The sequence below is a fragment of the Desmodus rotundus genome, chromosome X, assembly GCF_022682495.2.
Source record: "Desmodus rotundus isolate HL8 chromosome X, HLdesRot8A.1, whole genome shotgun sequence".
In the NCBI taxonomy this organism is placed as follows: Eukaryota; Metazoa; Chordata; class Mammalia; order Chiroptera; family Phyllostomidae; genus Desmodus; species Desmodus rotundus.
The window spans coordinates 75544838-75567683 of NC_071400.1; the positions used below are offsets into that span (position 1 = coordinate 75544838).

Below are 22846 nucleotides of genomic sequence, written 5' to 3' on the forward strand. Positions count from 1 at the left end.
TTTAAAGATTTTGTTTATTTATTTTTTAGAGAGGGGGAAGGGAAGGAGAAAGAGAGGGAGAAAATCATCAATGTGTGGTTGCCTCTCACACACCCCCTACTTGGGACCTGGCCCGAAACCCAGGCCTGTGCCCTGACCGGGAATTAAACTGGTGACCTTTTGGTTCACAGGCCTGTACTCAATCCACTGAGCTACACCGGCCAGGGCCTGAGGTTTTACTTTTGACCTTTTGAAGAGGGAATATCTGAGGGTGTGGGACAGTGCCCTTTGTAAGCCTTTTAGGGTTTACCCCAGGCAAAGTTCAGGCTAATAAATGCATATAATTAGAATAGAATCTCCATACTAATTACAGAGAAGAGGGAGTTTTTAGATCCACTTATTTGGCAAACATGTGCTTTTTTTTTTACTAGTTTTTTTTAAAGGATGATTCATTAAGAAGAAAAAATAGATCACAGATAATATATATTGCAACTATTGCTAAAGTGCTCTTTCAATCAAGTGCAAGAATTTCAAACTTTAGTACAAACCAGGGCACTGGGAACACTAAATTGTGCTGTGTGATGTCATCTCTTCCTTAGAATGAGTGCATTCAATCCAGAGAAGAAAGAATACACATTCATTAGAAATGATAAAAGAAGGAATGAATGCTCATTTCCTTTTCTTAAAAAATGACATCCAGAATTTTAAAAACTCTGCTGAAATCTTTCTGCCTCTAACTTGAATATGACAGTTCTATTTTTGTAGCCAAAAATATATCCTGTTCATAATAAATGATGTAAGTTTCTGCAATTTACATTTTAAAAATCTAACCTTTCAGCTTTTACACTGTCTGATGCTATTTTGGTGGGGTGAGGTCAGGTGGGAGTATGTATGGAGGGGTATGTCAGCATGTAAGGTGGTCTACCTGCAATCCTTAGTGGAACAAAATAGACTTCTGAAATAGTGTTTAAGACTTCTGAAATAACCAAAGAACAAAACCAGAACACAGCAATTTGTAATGACTCTATTTATTAATACATGTATCACAAATGTTCACAATATCAATGCATTCTTGTTGGCATGCTAGAGGCATTATTTTTTAAGATCTTTTAAAAATATTCTGATATTTGTTCCCCCTTCACACTCATTTTTTTATTTTATGACGTCTTCAATGTCTATAATGTCAATGCAAAGAAAAATTATAGAAAGAAGTAAAATAACATAATAGCAATTAATTGGAGAAAAACAGAAGTAATATTATTTCCTTCACAGGAAGCAACAATACAGCTCTGCAATACAGGCTTCAAGTGAGAGGCATAGGTGCACTAAACTGTCTATATCTACCCAGGCATGTAACAATGAGCAAGGAAGCCACCCGAATCTCAAAAATTTCCTTTATGCATACAACATACTTTTTCCTCCTCATGAACAATTACTGATGTACCTCTTTACATGTCCTAGGCATCCTAGAGAAGGTAGGAAAGAGCCTTAGTAAAGGGAAAACCAAACCAATGGAGCTTAATTTAAAATAACATAGCTGTTTATCTACATCAAGGGGTATGGTATTTATCAATCATAATGAAGGGTTAACAGGAGCCTCCCAAACTACATGCAGGGTCCAGGGGGCCAGTGATGTTTGATAACCAGTCACCTACAATGAGCTACGGTTGGACCAAGTACAGATGGAGGGGCCCCTGGTGGGGTCCACTAGGACTAGATGCAGGGAAACTGGCTATACTCTGGCACAACAGGGCTTCACCAAATGGAACACTATACATGATTTAGGCTGAAAGGCAGGGTAGAGACTGTGTGGGAGTTGTCAGCTGCACATGGGGTAGGGGGATAGTGGGGGCAGGGCAGGTGTAATATGTACTGTGCTCTAACATCCTTTGGAAGTCTTTCAAGGATTGCTGCATTCCTTTTTAAATCAGGTCTCTTATTCCGTCGTTCTTGAAAGACTAAGAGAGAGATTAAAACACGTGAGTGACTCACCATTAATAAGGATTTAAAATAAGGTAACAAGCTAAAAAGAGCATTTATATATTTTCTATCACATTAATGATCCCATCTCCTCCCTAGCACCACAGAAATTAGGTTTTTGGCACATGGACCAGTGCCACCAAGGTGGCTGGGCAGTACCTTTGCCATTTGAAAGGTTGTATGTGCCCTAAAGGGAGAAACCCAAAATTAAACACTCCCTACCACCACTCACCTCCTCCTTACACCATCTCATACTGGTTGGCCGTGATGAACCGAGACAGACAGCAGGCCAGCAGCATGCCAATGAGCTGTTGCCAGAAAGAAAAATTAGAATGGGAATCTCAAGTCACTGAATTACACCCTGCTTTAAACCGCCCCCCTCCAAATATAATTCTTAACAACTGGGGGCTTTTGTACATGAATGGGGAAAGTGCACTACAGAAAAAGATCAAATCTGATTTCAGTTGTGTGATCTAAGACTTAGGGAATTTAACTGCCAGTAGAGGACAACTGGAGGTTCTCAAACTGGCCATAGGGTTCTAGCTCACCCTGCCTATTTAAAAACAACTATTGACATATGAGTAGTATTAAAATGCATTCATATTTTATAAGAGTGGTAGAAAAAAGTTAAGTAGCACAGGATTACTTAGATATATTTTTAATGCCCAAATTCAATTCAAAACCATAGTACATTCATTGGAAGATTTCTCAACATAGTATAATACCTGGTCAAGATGGAGGCATAGGTGGGCATGCTTCACCCTCTCGCACAACCACAAGAAGAATCACAACTAACCTCAAAATAAAAACACCCAGAACTGCTGGGAAATTGAACTGTATGGAAGTCCAACCACCAAGGACTTAAAAAAGCCATATTCATCCAGATGGGTAGGAAGGATGGCGATGGAGAGCTGGGGTGGAGAGGACATGGTGTGGCATGGAGAGGTGACAGTGGTGGTGGAAGGGGAGGTCCCATATTCACATGTGGTGGATAAAAATCAGGAGGGATACCTTGGGAGTGAGCAATCCCAGCCCTAGACCAGACCATGTAGCCCAGGATTCCAGCATGGGAAAAGAAAGCCTCATAAACTCTGGCTATAAAAACCAGTGGGGGTTGGGGCAGCAGAATAAACTGCTGGTTGCTAAGGAGAGTCCATTTAAGGGGCACACGAAGACTTGGAATGTATGCAAACCCACCAACTCTGGGAATCATCACCAGGGCAATAGCTAGAAGGGCAGTAGTCATATACGGAAAGTGGGTGAAGTAACTGGAAATGGGGCAAGTGCTAGGCCACCCTCTAGAAGCCACACAGCAGCATTGTCTCCTCTCGAACCCCTCCCCCCTCACACAGTGCCACAAAGCAGTGAAGCACGTTGCCCTACCCTGGAGAATACCTAAGGCTCTGCCCAATACAACTTACCAGGTGCATGAAGACAGGGAGTAAAAGTAGCTCTACCTGATACATAGAAACAAACACATAGAGGCTGCCAAATTGAGGAGACAAAGAAATATGGCCCAAATGAAAGGACAGATCAAAAGTCCAGAAAAAGAACTAAAACAAAATGGAGATAAGCAATCTATCAGATGCAGAGTTTAAAACACTGGTTATAAGGGTGCTGAGATAATTCATTGAGCATGGCAAAAACATAAGGGAAGAAATGAAGGCTACACTAAGTGAAATAAAGAAAAATCCACAGGAAACCAACAGTGAAGGGAAAGAAGCCAGGATTCAAATCAATGATTTGGAACATAAGGAAGAAATAAACATTCAACCAGAACAGAATGAAGAAACAAGAATTCAGAAAAAGGAGGAAAGTATAGGAAGACTCTGGGACATCTCCAAAAGTGCCAACATCCAAACCATAGGGATGCCAGAAGAAGAGGCAGAGCAAGATATTGAAAACTTATTTGAAAAAATAACACAAGAAAACTTCCCTAATTTGGTGAAGGAAATAGACATACAAGGCCAAGAAGCCCACAGAGTCCCAAACAAGCTAGACCCAAAGAGGAACACATCAAGGCACATCATAATTAGAATTCCAAAGGTTAAAGAAAAAGAATCTTAAAAGCAGCAAGAGAAAAGCAGAGAGTTAACTATAAAGGAGTTCCCATAACACTGTCAACTTATTTCTCAAAAGAAACTTTGCAAGCCAGAAGGGGCTGATAAGAAGTATTCAAAGTCATGAAAAGCAAGGACCTACAACCAAGACTACTCTATCCAGCAAAGCTATCATTTAGAATGGAAGGATAAAGTGCTTCCCAGACAAGGTAAAGCTAAAGGAGCTCATCATTACCAAGTCATTATTACATGAAATGTTAAAGGGACTTATTTAAGAAGAAGAGCAAGATCAAAACTATGAACATTAAAATGACAACAAACAATTATCAACAGTTGAATCTAAAAAACAAAAACAAAAACAAACTAAACAAACAACCAGAACAGAACCAGTATCATAGATAATGGAAATCACTTGGAGGGTTATCAGCTGGGAGGGGGAAGGGGGAGAATGGGGGGAAAGGTGCGGGGATTTAGAAGCATAATTGGTAGGTAAAAAATAGACAGGGGGATGTTAAGAATAGTATAGGAAATGGAGAAGCCAAAGAACTTACATGAATGACCCATGGACATGAACTAAGGGTGGTGATATTTCTGGAGAGAAGGAGGGTACCAAGTGGAGGGGGACGAAGGGGAAAAATTGGGACAACTGTAACAGCATAATCAATAAAATATACTTCAAAAATATAGCATAATACCCTAGCCATACCCAGTTGACCAATAATAATTCTCTCCTTGAGACCATGAGATACTATTCTTGAGCAGGTGACTTAGCCAGTGAAGAAGTAATAAAGTCAAGGCTTGTGAGAGGTTGGGAGTGAGAGGTGAAGGGGAAAAGGCAGCTTTAATTTATCTTTGTTTCTCAACCATGTAGGTATCGTATGCCTAAATGAGCCCATCTACATCCAAGGTCCACTCCTAGTTTTTCAGGGGCCACAGAACAACCAATAACAGCATATTTCCACCTCCTCAGAAGACCCCAATCATACACCTGTGTTTGAGCCTTGACTTAACCTGTGGCATAGCTGGATCATATAAAAGCTGTTGTGACATTATGAAAACATTCTTAAGCACATCTGTTCGGCTCACTGGAAACCAAAATTCTCTTTCCTGACTCTGGAAGATCAGCACATTTTGGACAGGAGCCCTAATGTACACTCGAATCTTTAGGCCTACAGCTTCCCTTGGCTAAATTGAGTCCCTTCTCCTTAAGCAATTGGCCATGTTCTATTGGATCAGAGGTAGGAATGGCCTTTAGAGAGAATATGGAACAGTGTCACTCCAAATATGGCCTCAAAACCATCAGCATCAGCATCACCTGGGACCACGTTAATTCTCAGGCCCCACTCCAGACCTGCTGAATCAGACATTCTGTGTGGGTAGGGCCCATCAATTGGTGTTTTAACAAGCCTTGCAGGTGAGAGAACCACTCATTCAGTCCAACTAGTCACCCTTATCTTACAGGCAAAACACCTGCAGCCAAACTAGGTCCTACTCTTGGTCAGGGCAACACCTAAACTCTGTTCTCCTGGCTCTCTACCCACTCATGCAGGTTCCAGTTCATCTGCCTACCTTTATTGCTGAAGTCCCAGATTCCTACTTCCTTTTCAAAATTAAAATTGAGCTGTGAAATGCACAAACTATACCCTCTGTCAGGTAAGGAAAAATCACTACCTTATTGAACTTACCAACATCATTTTGTGCCACAAAATACATATTATCATGCATGTACCATCAAAAAGCCAAAGGAACCGTGGCTGTAACCTCCAGAATATTGTGCCAAATGAAAAACTAAAATTCCCTCCATGAGTTCAAGGAGCTTGGATATTACAGCTTTTCATTAGAACTGCCATTTTCCAGGATCAACATACACTAGAACACACTTGATCCTCTCAAAAATGAGAATCTAGCCAACAAATCAATATTAGAGTTATGTAGCATATTTAGATATATCAAGTTATTTAATCCTGACTGCATCCCTGTGCAATATTACCACCACAATTTTCCAGACAAGAAAATGGGTTCAGGGAAAGTTAAAGAATCTCCACCAAACCACAGAGGTAACCACACAGAGTTGAAGGCTCCACCTTCTTCCCCTAGCCAAGAATATTCCCTTTCCCCAGCCCCACTCCTGGGCCTAGACCCTTTTCCATTCCAGAATAACTCCTCTCTCTCATGCCAGCCAGGGTTCCTTCCTGCCTTACATTGCAAACTTCTGGGAAAGGGTTTTCACTGGGCATCCCTTTATTTGATTTCAAGTTCCTAGGCTCTCCCTTCTTTATAAAGCTTATCACTTTAGTTTTTTTCTTGTTGATCTCAGGTATGTTTTAAGCAACTTAAACTAGTCACCACTGTACTTCACGGATTGCAGTGCTCCTGGCCTCCATGGAAATCCATGAATCACACAGCCACAAAATCCTTTAGAATGCTTAAATATTTCTTGTATCTAAAATCTCTGCTTTCAAGGAAATATAATATGCCCCTCCATCTTTTCTTCTCCCAAAACAGGAACATATCATTGTTAAGCACTGGACATCATAACTTTCTCATAGAAGCAACAACTTTTAAAAATATAAGTAAAAATAAAAGCTGTTTGCTTTTAAAGTTACTATATTTTGTATTTCTGGGGCAAGAATATTACTTCTACTATCTGCCCATGGAAGAAGATAGATTTTTAAAAATGATTTTTTAACGCCTACTATGAAATTGGTTTTCCTAAAAATATGTCCTGAACTGAGGCACATACATGTATAAGCTATGTGAAAACAGTATTTTATATACATTGGCTTTTATTTTAGTTACGTCTAGTGCAAGAAAAACTAGGATTTGGAATATGTAGGTGTTTTGAATTATTCACAGGGTCACTGATTTGAAGTCTACTATAGTTTTTTCATGATATTTGAGAGAAAACTTTGATTTCTCATTTCCGTAAGTACCAAGTTAAGGGATAGTGGGGTGTGGGAAGCATCTTATACTTAATACCAATTATTACCAGATTATTTCTAGATATATAATGAAAAGCCTGTTCAGCCTAAAACCATGTGCTCTTCCTTAGTCTGAGGCAATACAAAATACTTGCTTGTCACTAGACCCAAGTAACCTGTAGACAGAAAGCCCTATCCTTACAAAAATGAAACTGTTATTTAGGTTAAATATATGTAAAAAGCACATCAAAGAGAGCAGAGGTGGCTCTGTGGGATTCCAGGCTGCTCTTCAGAAGCACACTGCTGATAAATATTAAGGCTGCAGTATGTGGGCATTTGGACAAACTTCAGCTTTAAACCCTAGATACAGACAGGAAAAGGAGAGTTTATCTCTTATGCTGAAAACCCCTCAGGACTGAGACCTAGGAGTTACCACTCACCCTTCCAGAGGCTGGTGAATTGCCTAATCCTATGCAGCCTAAGCTGTGTTAGACCAGATTATTTATCTTTGATTGACTAAGACTCTGTAATTAGCATCCACCTAATTTTTTGAAGTAACATTTTATTTTTACCACTATCTGCCTTGTTAGTACATATTCTACTTTCTTTTGAGTTGTGGAAACCTCTGGGAGGTCCTGCTGCTTCAGGAACTGAGAAGCCAGAGAGAGGGGGAGAGAGAAGAAAGGCTCTCCCCTTGCAAGAAGCCTATTCCAGGATTTCTCAAGGCACCACCCACATAGAGAGCTGAGAGATCTGGGCAAAACAAAGCTCTAGTAATATGGATTACATTGCTGGGTTCTGTGAATTACCAGTAATAGAGCAGACTTGAAAAAGTGGGAGACAGGAGCTAAGAAAGAGGTAGGGCATCAGTGCAAAGACAAGAGATATAAAAGGTGACAGGGCATCGGTGTCTTCCTCTGCCATCACCATGGGAGGCAAATGTGGCCCAATCCCTGACTCCTGAGGGACAGGGAGAGGACAGCACACAAGGCTGTAAAGGTAACTTTCTTAACAAGAAAGTGACAAGTAATGGATCAAATATTTATAATGCCTGTGGAGATTTTATGTTAATGACTTAACTGGGAAATGAAATAAAACTTCAGTGACTTTAGGGAAGTGCCAAGAAATCTGGTTTGAAATAGAACTGTATAAATGATGGCAGGGATTATCTCAGGCCCTGAAAATACTGAGGGAATGAGTATATAGTTCCATTAGCTTTTTTCAGCTATCAGCAGCTTTGTCCTGCCCTCTATACAGAGAAGGTAAACAAGTTCCAGAAAAAAATTCCTGGCCAATAATGAATCATTCCAGAAGCCCATGGGCCCTGGGGGAGGCTCTGCAGTGGTGAAGGTCAGGGGATGGATGGATAGGATGAGGAACTGTATTTTTTGATGAGTACTTTCCCCTTCTGATTCCACAAATTCAAACCCTTTCATTATAAAAACACAGAATAAGTTCCCTTTAGGTGCTACCTGAGGCAAGAACAAGGGTGATCTTTGGCCTGGATGTTTAATACAGCAGACCAGGTGAGAAGGTCAGAATTGTAATACCATATCTATAGTAGCTGTCCAACCTCAAGCAAGCCATTCAAATCTCCCCTTCTGGAAAATAGCTTCTACTGTCCCCACTCAGGAGTATAATATTTAGTGATATGGGGGATTAATCCAGCCTAACAAGTTCCAAGTTCAGCGAAGCCCTATGTATATTTACACTGGATATGGAAGTGCTAAGTACAGTCTCAGAGGACACCTATCACTACCACTCGCACATGCACACACACACACACACACACACAAAGAGTAAAAGACCAACCAAGATGGGAAGCAGTATCAAAAATGGAGTAATGCAAGTGTCCAGATTTGGACACCCTCACCCTTGGCTTTAGGCCATGTTGGGGGCAGGGGAGGTAATAAGTCCCCATGGTGTGTGTCTCCCCAAGCCTTCTTGAGTAAAAGAGTAGCCACCCACACAAAAGCATGGAGGAGATACCCTATCAAAACACATTCAACCTCCTGCTATAAATTTATAGGGCAGTAGGACCTGCCCATCAAGTCCAGACAAATGGGCTTTTCTTCGAGGGCAAAGGCAGTAGGAATTTGTGGAGAGAAGTATTAAAGGCCTGCCAGAACCCTGCTGTCCAAAAACAAAATGTAACTGCTTTAAGTTAGCTGAATTAAGCAACAGGGACAAAGTTCTCTCACAGTCTGTGCAAAGACTAGACTCACCTTAGTTTTCTTTGTACTTTGTACTACCTTTAATTTGAGACAACAGATGTGCAAAGCCAGTTTTTTCCAACAGATCATAGTATGGAGGTCACAAGAGCAGGTGAGGAAATGGACAAGGATAAAGTGGAGGGCAGGTGAGGAAAGGTGGAGAAAGGGATAGAGGGATTGAGAGAACTCTGTTCTTTCCAATATATTTTGGTCTCTCAGCAGCCTCTACTCAGTAGAGCTTGCTTTATTATAGGAAGGCTAACACATTGGCCAATATTTGCTAAGTTTTACTGTGACATGTGTCCTACAATTTTGAACATGTGTGGCTAAAGCTTCAGTTCTAGGTCACTGACCAGGATCTGTATGGCTGGTTATTCTTGAATAAGCGTCTGGTAAGCAGCCACCATTGTCCCAGAGAGGCCCTGGATCTACTGGTATTTGGAATTCAACTTCAGCTTATGGGAACCCTGAGGCTGATGGCACCATTAAATGCTGCAGTTCCTAGCACATCTGGCTAATAAAATATATCCACGGCTATTCCTCTCCCTGCTCCAGAGAGGCTGAACATAACAAGACTCAAGTGTCTTCCCCGCTTTATCTGTCTGGCCATGTGAGTGAATGGTACTGACTGTGCAATGCCAGTGGGCTTTGTGTTTTTGTTCACTTATCCCAACAACTATGTGATACCTTATGAGACCTAAACTCTCTGCAGGCAGTTTTTGTTTGGGGGTTCCTTGGAGCCAAAGCCCCTCTCTCACTGTCTCAGAGGGCCACACAGAAAATCACCAATTCCCACATGGGGGCCTTCTTCAAGGTATCACAGAGTGACTAACCATTATTAGGCCAGGTAACTACTTGCCTAAGCACAAATCCCTTCATGGGAATATGTGAGAAAGAAATGGGGGAGAGGTATTAATCAGGTTCTTTATGACTTGGGTTCACTTCACTAATGAAAATAGGATTGTCGGATCTGCGGGGAAGATGGCGGCAACATAGGTGGGAGCGGAGTCCACTTCCCCTCAACGCCAGGGAAATACCTAGCTGATCTGAGGAGCAGAGCGAACAGCCAACAGTTTTCCAGCATATATGAAGATCAGAGACCAAAGATACAGGACATTGAAAGATCTGACGGTAAGAAGAGTGCTTAAGGACAATAAGGTCCCCGGGACCGGGGACCCTGGACCCGGGTCAGCAAGGTACAAGGGCGGCAGAAGTGCCAGCCCAGGCCAGGGGCTGCTGCAGGAGTCTTGGGAAAGGGCCAGGCTGAGCTGTGAGCAGCCAGGTGCTTGATTGGACCAGGGGGGCTTGAAAAGGAGGAATTTCTCAAGAAGAAAAAGAAAATAGAGACACTCAGGGGCTAGTTAGAGAACTCTTGGCAGCAGCCGCGACCCCTGGCGCCCCTCCCCCCTCCGCCCCTGGACTGCAAGCGTGGGATAAGTAGCCCTGGCGCTCACATTGAGGCCCGGTTGTGCGCGTGCAGATTAGCGAGGGGGGGGGCCATACATGAAACCCCGGAGGGGCGCCCACACCTGAAACCTCTGAGAGCATCGGAGCAGAGGTTAGCTGCTCCACCCACAGGCCCAAAACCTCGGAACCGAGTGCCGTGTGATTCAGTCCCAGGGCGGCCCGCCCGCCGGAGAGACTCAAGCCCAGGGCAGCCCCGGCTGCCCGAGAGACTCAAGCCCAGGGTGGCTGGATCAGCCTCCCAAGCACAGGGCCGCTGGCTTGGCCTGCTGCGGCTCCAAGCCTCTTGCGAGCTTCCCAAGCCAAAGCGGCTGGAGCCACCACTTGCACGTCCCAAGAACAAAGCTTCGGGATTGGCTGATCAACTGCCTGATTGCCTGCCAGGGACCACACCTACAACACCTACCTAACTCCTGCTTACAGAGCCCAGCAGGGCCTACTAGCTCTCTAAGACAAAGGCAGAACACCCAGCAGAGGGGAGCTGCAGGGCTAGGAGATACTGCAGGCTGAACAACAGTGAAGAGTGTGGCCCAGGAAGGGAGAAAAGTGAAGCCAATCCTTCCAACCACCCCCTCCCGTTGCACAGACAGGATGACCAGCAGAACTAACCTGACCGGTTTAAAGCCAGCAGAAGATTTTTTTTTTCTTTCTTTCATTCCTTCTTCCTCCCATCCTTTACCATTTTTATGTCTTCTTCCTGCCTTTTTTTATCTATTTCTAGGTTTTAATTTTTGTTAAAATTCCATCTTATCTTGCCTCTGATCTTTCTTTATTCCTTCTTCCCTCCTCCCTTCCTTTCCTCCTTTTCTATTTCCTTTTTCCCTCCTTCCCTTCTTTTTTTTTTTTTTCTTTCTTCCCCCCTCTCTCTTTTTCCCACAGGTGAGACAAGAAACCTGAAGTGCTGAAAAGACTAGACTTAGACCGTGTTAAACTCATAAACGTCAGCTCAAGACCAGTGAGCACAGAAGATTAAGGAGACAGCACCACCGAATCCCATTGGCATTCTACCATAGAAGTGCATACCATAAACCCAGGGAGTCAGAATAGAGCAATTTAAGAAGCAGAGGCCAACAAGAAGAGTCTCACAAACAATGGGAAGACAAAGAAACAATTCCCAAATGAAAGGAAAGGAGGAAGTTTCAGAAAGAATGCTAACCGAAAAAGAGGCAAGTCAACTATCATATACTGAGTTCAAAGCAATGATCATCAGGAAACTCACTGAGCTCTCTGAGCTCAAAGAGAACTACCAGAAACTACAAGGAAACTACAATGAACTAACTGCAAACTATATCAACATGAAAAAGGAAATAGAAACTATCAACAAGAGCCAAGAGGAAATGAAGAATACAATTTCTGAATTGAAGAACACAGTAGAAGGAATGAAAAGCAGACTTGATGAAGCAGAGGATCGGATCAGCGAGCTGGAGGACAAAGTAGAAAAAAACACCCAGAAAGAGCAAGAAAAGGAAAAGAGGCTCAGAAAGAATGAAGAGGCAATAAGGGAAATGCAGGACAATATGAAACGTAACAATATCCGTATAATAGGAATACCAGAAGGAGAAGAAGAAGAGCAAGGGATAGAAAACCTGTTTGAAAAAGTAATGATGGAAAATTTCCCTAATCTGAGGAGAGAAAAAGTCACCCAAATCCAGGAATCACAGAGAGTCCCAAGCAAGAGGAACCCAAAGAGATCCACTGCAAGACACATCATAGTTAAAATGGCAAATTTCCAAGACAAAGAGAGAATCTTAAAGGCAGCAAGGCAGAAAAAGGAAGTAACATACAAGGGAGCCCCAATAAGGTTAGCAACTGACTTCTCAATGGAAACGCTCCAAGCCAGAAGAGAATGGCAAAAAATATTCCAAGTAATGAGAACCAGAGGCCTGCAACCAAGACTACTTTACCCAGCAAGGCTCTCAATCGAGGTAGAAGGCCAAATAAAGAGTTTCCCAGACAAAAGAAGTCTAAAAGAATACAGCTCCATCAAACCAGCTCTGCAAGAGATGCTAAAGGGACTGCTTTAAGGAAAGAAAGGAAAAGAGAAAGAGAGAGGAACACAGGTAGGAAAAAAAAGGCAATGAATAAGTACCTATCGATAATAACCTTAAACGTAAATGGATTAAATGCTCCAATCAAAAGACATAGAACATCTGAATGGATAAGAAAACATGACCCACACATATGCTGCCTACAAGAGACCCATCTCAGGACAAAAGACTTACATAGACTGAAAGTGAAGGGCTGGAAACAAATTTTCCAAGCAAACGGACAGGTAAAAAAAGCAGGGGTAGCAATACTCATATCAGACAAAATAGATTTCAAAAGAAGGGCCATAAAGAGAGACCCAGAAGGTCACTTCATAATACTCAAAGGAAGAATCCACCAAGAAGACATAAACATTGTGAATATATATGCACCCAACATAGGAGCACCCAAATACATAATGAATATCTTGGAGGACTTCCAGAAAGATATTGACAGCAACACAATTATATTAGGGGACGTTAACACCCCACTATCAAAAATGGACAGGTCTTCCAAACAAAATATCAACAAAGATATTGTGTCACTTAACAATACCCTAGAGGAAATGGACTTAACTGATATATACAGAGCTTTTCATCCCAAAGAAGCAAAATACACATTCTTTTCAAGTGTCCATGGAACTTTTTCAAAGATAGACCACATGATAGGACACAAAGCAAGCCTCAACAAATTCAAGAAAATAGAAATCATATCAAGCATTTTCTCTGACCACAAGGGACTGAAACTAGAAACCAACCCCAAAGGAAGAAACCCAAAACACTCAAAATCATGGAGACTGAATAGCATGCTATTAAACAATGAATGGGTCAAGAACGAGATTAGGGAAGAAATCAAAAACTTCCTGGAAACAAATGAAAACGAACTCACAACAACCCAAAACCTATGGGACACAGCAAAGGCAGTCCTGAGAGGGAAGTTCATAGCAATAAAGGCCTACCTTAAGAAGATAGAAACATTTCAAACAAACAACCTAACCCTACGCCTACAAGAACTGGAGGAACAACAACAAAGACAGCCCAGAGCAAGCAGAAGGAAGGAAATAACCAAGATCAGAGCAGAACTAAATGACATAGAGACTAAAAGCACAATTGTAAGGATCAATGAATCCAGGAGCTGGTTCTTTGAAAAGATAAACAAAATCGACAAGCCTTTAAGTAGGCTCATCAAGAAGAAAAGAGAGAGGACCCAAATAAACAGAATTAGAAATGAAAGAGGAGAGATTACAACTGATACCACAGAAATACAAAGGATTGTAAGAAATTACTATGAAGAACTGTATGCTAAGAAATTTGAAAACCTAGATGAAATGGACACATTTCTAGAAAAATATAATCTTCCAAAACTGAATGAAGAAGAAGCAGAAAACCTGAACAGACCAATAACAGCAAAGGAAATTGAAGCAGTCATCAAAAAACTCCCATCACACAAAAGCCCTGGACCAGAGGGTTTCACAGGAGAATTCTACAAAGCATTTAAGGAAGAGCTAACCCCTATCCTTCACAGACTATTCGAAAAAATCCAAACTGATGACTCCCCAACTCTTTTTATGAAGCCAGCATCATCCTAATCCCAAAACCAGATAAAGACACAACAAAGAAAGAAAACTTCAGGCCAATATCACTGATGAACATAGATGCTAAAATCCTCAACAAAATATTAGCAAACCGCATCCAGCAATACATTAAAAAGATCATACACCATGACCAGGTGGGATTCATCCCAGGGATGCAAGGATGGTACAATATTCGCAAATCAATAAACATAATACATCACATCATCAAAAGCAAAGACAAAAATCACATAATCATATCAATAGATGCGGAAAAAGCGTTCGATAAGATACAGCATCCATTTCTGATAAAAACACTCAGCAAAGTGGGAATAGAGGGAGCATCCTCCACATAATAAAGGCCATATATGAGAGACTTACAGCCAACATCACACTCAATGGACAAAAACTGAGAGCTTTCCCACTAAGATCAGGAACAAGACAAGATGCCCTCTCTCACCACTCCTATTCAACATAGTATTGGAAGTCCTAGCCACAGCAATCAGGCAAGAAAAAGAAATAAAAGGCATCCAAATTGGAAAGGAGGAAATGAAACTGTCACTGTTTGCAGAGGACATGATAGTGTACATGGAACACCCTATAGACTCCTCCAAAAAACTACTCGACCTAATAAATGAATTTGGCAAAACAGCTGGATACAGAGTCAATACCCAGAAATCAAAGGCATTCCTGTACACCAGCAATGAAACTGCAGAAACAGAAATCAGGAAAAAAATCCCATTTGATATAGCAACAAGAAAAATAAAGTACCTAGGAATCAACCTAACCAAGGAGGTAAAAGACCTGTACTCAGAAAACTACACAACACTGAAGAAAGAAATTAAGGAAGACACAAACAAATGGAAGCATGTACCATGTTCATGGATTGGAAGAATTAACATCATCAAAATGGCCATACTACCCAAAGCAATTTATAGATTCAATGCAATCCCTATTAGAGTACCCATGACATATTTCACAGATATAGAACAAACATTGCAGAAATTCATATGGAACCATAAATGACCCCGAATAGCGGCAGCAATTTTGAGGAAGAAGAACAAAGCAGGAGGGATCACAATACCTGATATCAAACTGTATTACAAGGCCACGGTAATCAAAACAGCCTGGTACTGGCATAAAAACAGGTTCATAGACCAATGGAACAGAACAGAGAGCCCAGAAATAAACTCAAGCCTTTACAGTCAATTAATATTTGACAAAGGAGGCAGAAGCATAAAATGGAGCAAAAACAGCCTCTTCAACAGATGGTGTTGGGAGATCTGGACAGCTACGTGCAAAAAAATGAAACTCGATCACCAACTTACGCCATACACGAAAATAAACTCAAGATGGATAAAAGACTTAAATATAAGTTGTAACACCATCAAAGTCCTTGAGGAAAACATTGGCAGGAAAATCTCAGACATTCCACGCAGCAACATCCTCACAGACACATCCCCTAAAGCAAGGGACATAAAGGAAAGAATAAACAAATGGGACCTCATGAAAATAAAGAGCTTCTGCATGGCTAAAGAAAACAGCACCAAATTACAAAGAGAACCAACAGTATGGGAAAACGTATTTGCCAATGATACCTCAGACAAGGGCCTGATCTCCAAAATATATAAAGAGCTCACACGACTCCTCTCCAGGAAGACAAACAACCCAATGAAAAAATGGGCAAAGGACTTGAACAGACACTTCTCCAAGGAAGACATACAGAGGGCCCAGAGACGTATGAAAAGATGCTCAGCATCACTAGCCATCAGAGAGATGCAAATTAAAACCACAATGAGGTACCATCTCACACCAGTCAGAGTGGCCAACATAAACAAATCCACAAACAAATGTTGGAGAGGATGCGGAGAAAAGGGAACCCTAGTGTACTGTTGGTGGGAATGCAGACTGGTGAGGTCACTGTGGAAAACAGTATAGACTTTCTTCAGAAAACTAAAAATGGAACTGCCCTTTGACCCAGCAATTCCAATGGTGGGATTATACCCTAAGAACCCTGAAACACCAATCCAAAAGAACCTGTGCACCCCAATGTTCATAGCAGCACAATTTACAATAGCTAAGTACTGGAAGCAACCAAAGTGCCCATCAGCAAACGAGTGGATCCAAAAACTATGGTATATTTACACAATGGAATTCTATGCAGCAGAGAGAAAGAAGGAGCTTATACCCTTTGCAACAGCATGGATGAAACTGGAGAGCATTATGCTAAGTGAAATAAGCCAGGCGGTGAGGGTCAAATACCATATGATCTCACCTTTAACTGGAACATAATCAATAGAAGAAAAAAGGAAACAAAATATAACCAGAGACATTGAAGTTAAGAGCAATCTAAGAATAGCCAGAGCGGGGGGGGGGGGGGGCGGGGGGCGGGGACAGTGGGAAGAGGGGATTACAGGAACTACTATAGAGGACACATGGACAAAACCAAGGGGGAGGGTGGAGGTGGGGGAGGGAGGTGGGTTCACCTGGGGTGGGGTGGAGGGATGGGGAGAAAAGGCATACATCTGTAATTGAATAACAATAAAAAAAAAAAGAAAAAAGAAAATAGGATTGTCACCCCATCCCCTCATGGCCACATGGGAATAATCTTGGATGATAAGATGTTTCATCCATGAGATTCCATGCTCTTCAAGGATCTCTTCTCCTCACACAGGCTACTGGCATCATTTCCCTTTATGTTTCTAGGATAGCCATTAGAGGAGACATCAGCACTATTCCTTCCTCCAGGAGAGCAGTTCTTCTCAACTGCCCAGGATAAGTCTGTCCTGTAGGTGGGTGTGAACCTGACACTGCTCATATATTTGTAAAATAAACTGTATGTGAAAGCTGTCCAGTGCATCCTACACATCTGCATCAGACACAAGGTCTGGGATCCTCTAAAATGTCCCCTGGCCATTAAAGATATGTTACTGAAATGTTATTAGTGAAATATGATAACAACCAGAAGAAAGTTCAGGGCATTAACTTCCTCTGAAATGTCTCTGGAGACTGAGTTAATTGGCAGTGTTTCTGATACCATTCTAGTTTGTCTGTGTATGTATTGAGGTTTTACTCACTTCATGAGCTGGAAAAAGCAAAGTATGGTAAAAGAATTTTGGAACTGCCACAAGAAATACACACTCCTGTTGGCTGAGTCCACATGCTCTTGTGAAGTGAAATGTCACTCAGGTTTTGAACCTGCTTGGGAGAAAAGTTTTCAACTTATCTAAGGCGAAGTCCTCTGTTTGCAAAAACTACCAGGCTAATGTTCAATTCCTTGATCTAAGTGACAGTTACATGGGTATGTTCATTTTCTGATAATTTATTAAACTGTATACTGTATACAAATTATGTACTTTTCTGCATATGCCATATCTTAATAAAAAAATTTCAGACTCGAGTAAGATCAAAGCGCATGTGTATAGTTCAGCAGGAAAGGAAGCCATACAGAGTGGCAGGGGAAATGTAATTATAGTCTGAGAGAGCCAGCATAGAATTCAGACAGGTGAAATTAGAGCTGTGGACACATTACTGAAATAACATTAATTAGGCTTTGTTAGAAAAACAATCATCTGTTGGTCTGAAAAAAATTCGAAGTTAAACATGAAGTTTTTATTTGGTTAAGTATGAATGCCAATTTTTCCACCCATAGCAATATTATAGCAACAACATATAATTTAGCAAGGAGATCAAAAGCCTGTGGGACAGTACAGTGCCTGGTGGAGGTGGACAAAATTTTATATTTAGCTTAATCTTGTTCCATCCTTGAATATGTGTGGCTCACTTAGCTTGCATAATTACTCATCCCACTGTTTTTAGATGCTGGATAGAGATAAAAGAATACAAAATATAATATATAGAAATTCAGTTTTCTCTTAAGAAACAACAGTCAAACCTAGAGATTAAAATAATGATCACAAAATGAAGTTAGTTAAACTTAGGCTTTTTTAAAAGGGAGAAATCTCATGCATAATCTATAGGAATTAAGAACAGAAAAGGGATAGGTCAACCAGGAGAAAAGCTTCCTCCCAAATCCAGATCCGCCATTTGATGTTTGGAGTTGTTTATGCTCCAATTAAGATAGAATTTTGTTCAGTTAACCTCCATTTGACCTATAGAAGAGGCAAGTTGTTTTTCTGAGGCTAGTCATTAGTCGAACTGTAACCGCTATTCCCTTGATGGCAAAACTTCATTTAAGTTGAAAGAGGAAAATCAATAAACAGATGACCTGAGGACTAATGAGCAAGGAGCTCTGACCCCATCTATCAGCCTTTCCCAAGGCATAGGAAGGCAGTCACAGAGTCTGGAGACCAGGGAGGGAAAGGACAGTAGGACAGGGGAAAGGCTCGACTGGATCACACAATTATGTAGGCTACCTGGGAGAATGCAATTCCAAAAGCCACTCCAGCGATGATTCCCATGTTAGTCTCCATGAAACTGGTCACCAGATCATAACAACCCTGGATACAGAGAGAGAGGATCTCAGAGATGTGTTTTACCCAGGCCAGACTGGACTTTAAGTTTTATAACTCATTCTAGGAATGTACCAGCATTCTTCTTCTTTTTTTTTACTTAAAAATATAATGAAAATTTCCAACATATAAGAAAAGTAGAGAAAGTAGTACAATGAGCCCCCAAGTGAACCTTCCTCTAACATCACAATTAACATACGGCTAATGTTTTCTCATTTAAATCTGCCCAACTCTCATCACCTGGCTGGATTATTTTAAAGTCCAATATATATATGGTTGACTCTTGAACAACAGAGTGGTTGAGGCATAAACCCCTGCATAGTGAAAAGTCCATGTATAACTTTTGATTCCCCTAAAACATAAGTTGTCACCTCGTATTCACAGGGAATTGGTTTCAGAACCCCCTGCAGATACCAACATCCAAGGATGCTCAAGTCCCCTATATAAAATGGCATATAGATCAATGCATACAGTTAGAATTCTGCATCCATGGACTCCCAGACATGGTCAAAAACAGTACAGGTGTTTATTGAAAAAAATCCACATACATGTAAACCTACACAATTAATCCCCCATTGTTCAAAGATTAACTGTATATCCATCCACAAATATTTCAGTAGTTAATAATTCAAATATTTCAGAATTAAATTTAACAATAAATCGGCAAGATCTATGAAACAAACACTATTGAGTTACAGAAGTAGACTTGAACAGAAGAAAATGCACTCCACATCCTTGAACAGAAAAACTCAGCATCATAATTGCAGTTAATAGCATTTTGACAACAAATAGCAAAGCCTTTGACAAAGTGAAATCATCTGGTCAGAGGGATGTGTTTGAATGCCTGCCAACTTTATGGCATTTTAAGATCCTTCCAAAGGTGACTATTTTTTTTTAATAGGGAAAAAAATCTATGTTCTAGGGTCTTTTTCACATTGAACAAGTCACTTCTCCTTTCTGGATGTCGACACCTTTATCCATAAAATGAAGGGAATTTTCCTTTAACATATTATGAAATTTCTAAATGTTTTAAATAAAACTAACACTAATTTTACCAATTTCAATGTTTGTTTAAAACTTAACCACATTTCTTTAAAATAAATAATCTGGTTGGAGTTCAAAAATATTGCTAAACAAGTTTCTTCTCTGTTATTCTGGATTACACTTTATCAATCTAGTACAGGTAGGAAACATCAAACTTTGTATATCACCCATAATGCAAATTAAAAAACTCACTCTTCCTGATAAAAGCCCCACATGTCAAACAGAAGATGGGAGAGGGAGGAGGAAGTAGGAGGAAGGGACCAAGAGAAGGCCAGAGAAGGAGAAGGAAGGAGAGGATGAGAGGGAAGAGAGAGAAAGATAGAGAGAGGGAGGGAGAAAATGAGAATGAGAATGAATTTATATGTATATTCATTTTGCAACTGGGCCAAATCAACCTAGACTTCTGACATATTCAGCTTGTTGGAAGACCTGGTTGTTTCCCAATTTTCTGGAAAAGGCCTTCAACTTAAATGTGTAAAGTCTGTGAAAAATCAAGATTAATTCATAACAGAGTAAAAGGGACTCTTGTTTATCATGAAACACACACTAAATTGTCATAACATCTAAAGAACCAAAAGAAACATATCTCCCCTTTTTAAATTCAAAAGTTAACAATTTAACATTTCTCATAGCTTGTAAAAATTCTGCCGATGCTGTATCTTCTAATAAGTGATATTTTATGCATCTACAGTCTGTTTGCAAAGAAAAAGATGCATTAACTTAGCAACAGAGCTTTGACACATGTTTTCAATGCAATAGACAAACTATATTCCTTAGTTACCTGACATAAATTTGAAGGCCAGGGAAGGGGTGCAAAAGGAAATACATTATTGCCATGGGGAGTTTTGAAATTGGATCCTCTCTTTATAGTAGAAGCTTGCTTGCTGATTTCATTTTTACTAGTGATACTATATATCATGCTATTTTTCAAAAGACAGTGGAAGGGAGAGCAGTTTTGGTTAGAAAGAATTCAAAGTGAAAGGAGAGGTGACTATTCTAACTTTTTCCTAAACGGTAGTAGCTATGATAGTGTTTTGCTGTGCTGGCCATCATTATTGTATCTTCTACACACAGTGGTGGTCAATGGTAAGGCAGAGGAATGAAATTCAGACCAGCACCAGGGTTAGTTCAGCTCAAAATATGGAAACACAAACTCAATAATAAAAACTAGAGAGAAGTGAGGTGCATTATCTTACTCTGCAAAATAATTTGTCATAAACTTTTCTTTCCTATGATCTCCAATTCTACATATAAGTTGAATATACTTTTCTGATGTATGATTTCTAACCCATTTTAGGAGATTTCAGTCAGCCACATAGTATTTTTAAAGATTTTATTTATTTATTCTTAGACAGAGGGTAAGGGAGGGAGAAAGAGAGGGAGAGAAACATCAATGTGTGGTTGCCTCTCTATACACCCCCTACTGGGGACCTGGCCCACAACCAGGCATGTGCCCTGACTGGAAGGAACCAGCAACCTTTTGGTTCGCAGGCCAGTACTCAATCCACTGAGCCACACCTGCCAGGGCCAGTTCACTGATTTTAATGCAGGCCTGGGTACCAGGCCTGGGCAGCCACCTTTTTTTTGATAAGCCCAATCCAACCAGTAAGAGAAACCAGAAAAATGAAGTAAGTGAGTGGCATTAGTACAATTCTGGCACAATTGTTCTCTCTAAACATTGCTTATCAAAATGGGGTTCTTCCATGAGCAGCAACACCTGTGAATTAGTTAGAAATGCAGATTCTAGGCTCCACTCCAGACCTATTGAATTAGAATCTGCAAAATCCCTAAGTTATTTGTTTTGAATAAAGTTTTAATGAATGTTAATGAATGTTAATATCTCCATATGTTTCAGATGCCTGTTAAACTTTGGGAAGCACTGGTCTCTGAGAAAAGTTCCTCCACTATTTTTTAAAATTCCAAATAATAAAGTAAATTAGTGAATTATATCAGGAAGAAGGTTACTTAAAATGAGAAGATTACTTAAAATGAGAAGATGAAAGTTAATTTAGCTTCCTTGTTGTTTAAACAATACAAGACCAAGGTTGAAATAAATGCATTCCATCTCTAGATTCAGCTCTATTGTTTACCACGTGGACCCACAAGTCCATTTTCCAGATCTCAGCATAGATCTCCAGACTGTGGGAACTGCTTTGATACATAACCACAGGTCATGTTTGCATTCCACGTAAGTTCTCCACTGAACCATGATCTTATCACCCACAACAATCTCTTTTAATTTCCTAAAATGAAAGCCTAGTTGTCAGGTGTGAGACAAATTTATAGTGGCCTGCTAAGTGTCCTAGGAAACACCCAGAAACAGAACAGGTAATTTGCTAACTCTCTCAGCATGTCTAAATCAATATAGTCACCAATGGAAAACATCTGTAAGTGGCAGATTTTCAATATTGGGAGTAGACAGTTAGTCCAAGACAGGTTCTGGGAAGGAGTATCTCGGTAGCTGCCAACAAGAATAACTGTCTCTTCTTCTTGCCCTTGCTCTTAAAAAAATGCCAAGGAATTCCTATGGAGGAGGAACTCAGTCAATGCTACTGGCCAACTGAACCTGCAGACATTTCATCATCCTACTAACAAAACCAAAATAAAATTGGTTCCTCAAACAATACAATGAATATCCTACTTAACTATTCTCACCTCCTTCCTGTTCTCTCCCAGTTATGTGTACAAGGTAGGTTTCTCAGGCTGTTGGATAAAAGCCCAGAGTCATCTTTCTGGGCTGTCAGAACAGAGGGTTCAAGATACCAAAAGATGTACAGGGATTTATAATGCCTTTATTCTATATAACAGGGTTACATATTACTAGATTGTGGCAGTAATTAAGCCTCCTGGGGAAGAGAGTCAGGAGAGGGGAGGGGGTCTAACCTCTATGAGCATCTATTACTATCTCCACCCCAACCCCCTCTCCCACCTTTTATAGATGAGGCCTCTGAGACTCTGACCTAAGAAGTAATTTGTCTCATGGGTTCATGTGGGCATTAAATTAGAATATCTAATGAAATTCAGTAGACAAATTTCAGTTTTCACTTACTTTTTCTCCTCTCAGGGAACCAGGTTGACAAATATAAGGAAAGTGAGAGAGAAGCTAAGGTGCTCAGGA

The 22846-nt window shown here is 40.6% G+C and overlaps 1 protein-coding gene across 1 annotated transcript in view; it reads right to left on the reverse strand.

The window, feature by feature from the left end:
• Positions 1–992: 992 nt before the first annotated feature.
• TSPAN7 (tetraspanin 7) overlaps positions 993–22846 on the reverse strand; it is a 119553-nt gene continuing 97699 nt past the window's right edge. The window contains exons 6-8 of the mRNA XM_024563665.3: positions 18589–18672; positions 2192–2267; positions 993–1937 (exon numbers count right to left, since the gene is read on the reverse strand). Coding sequence (XP_024419433.2) covers positions 2199–2267; positions 18589–18672 — 153 coding nt within the window. The 3' untranslated portion in view covers positions 993–1937; positions 2192–2198. The remainder of the gene's footprint in view (positions 1938–2191; positions 2268–18588; positions 18673–22846) is intronic.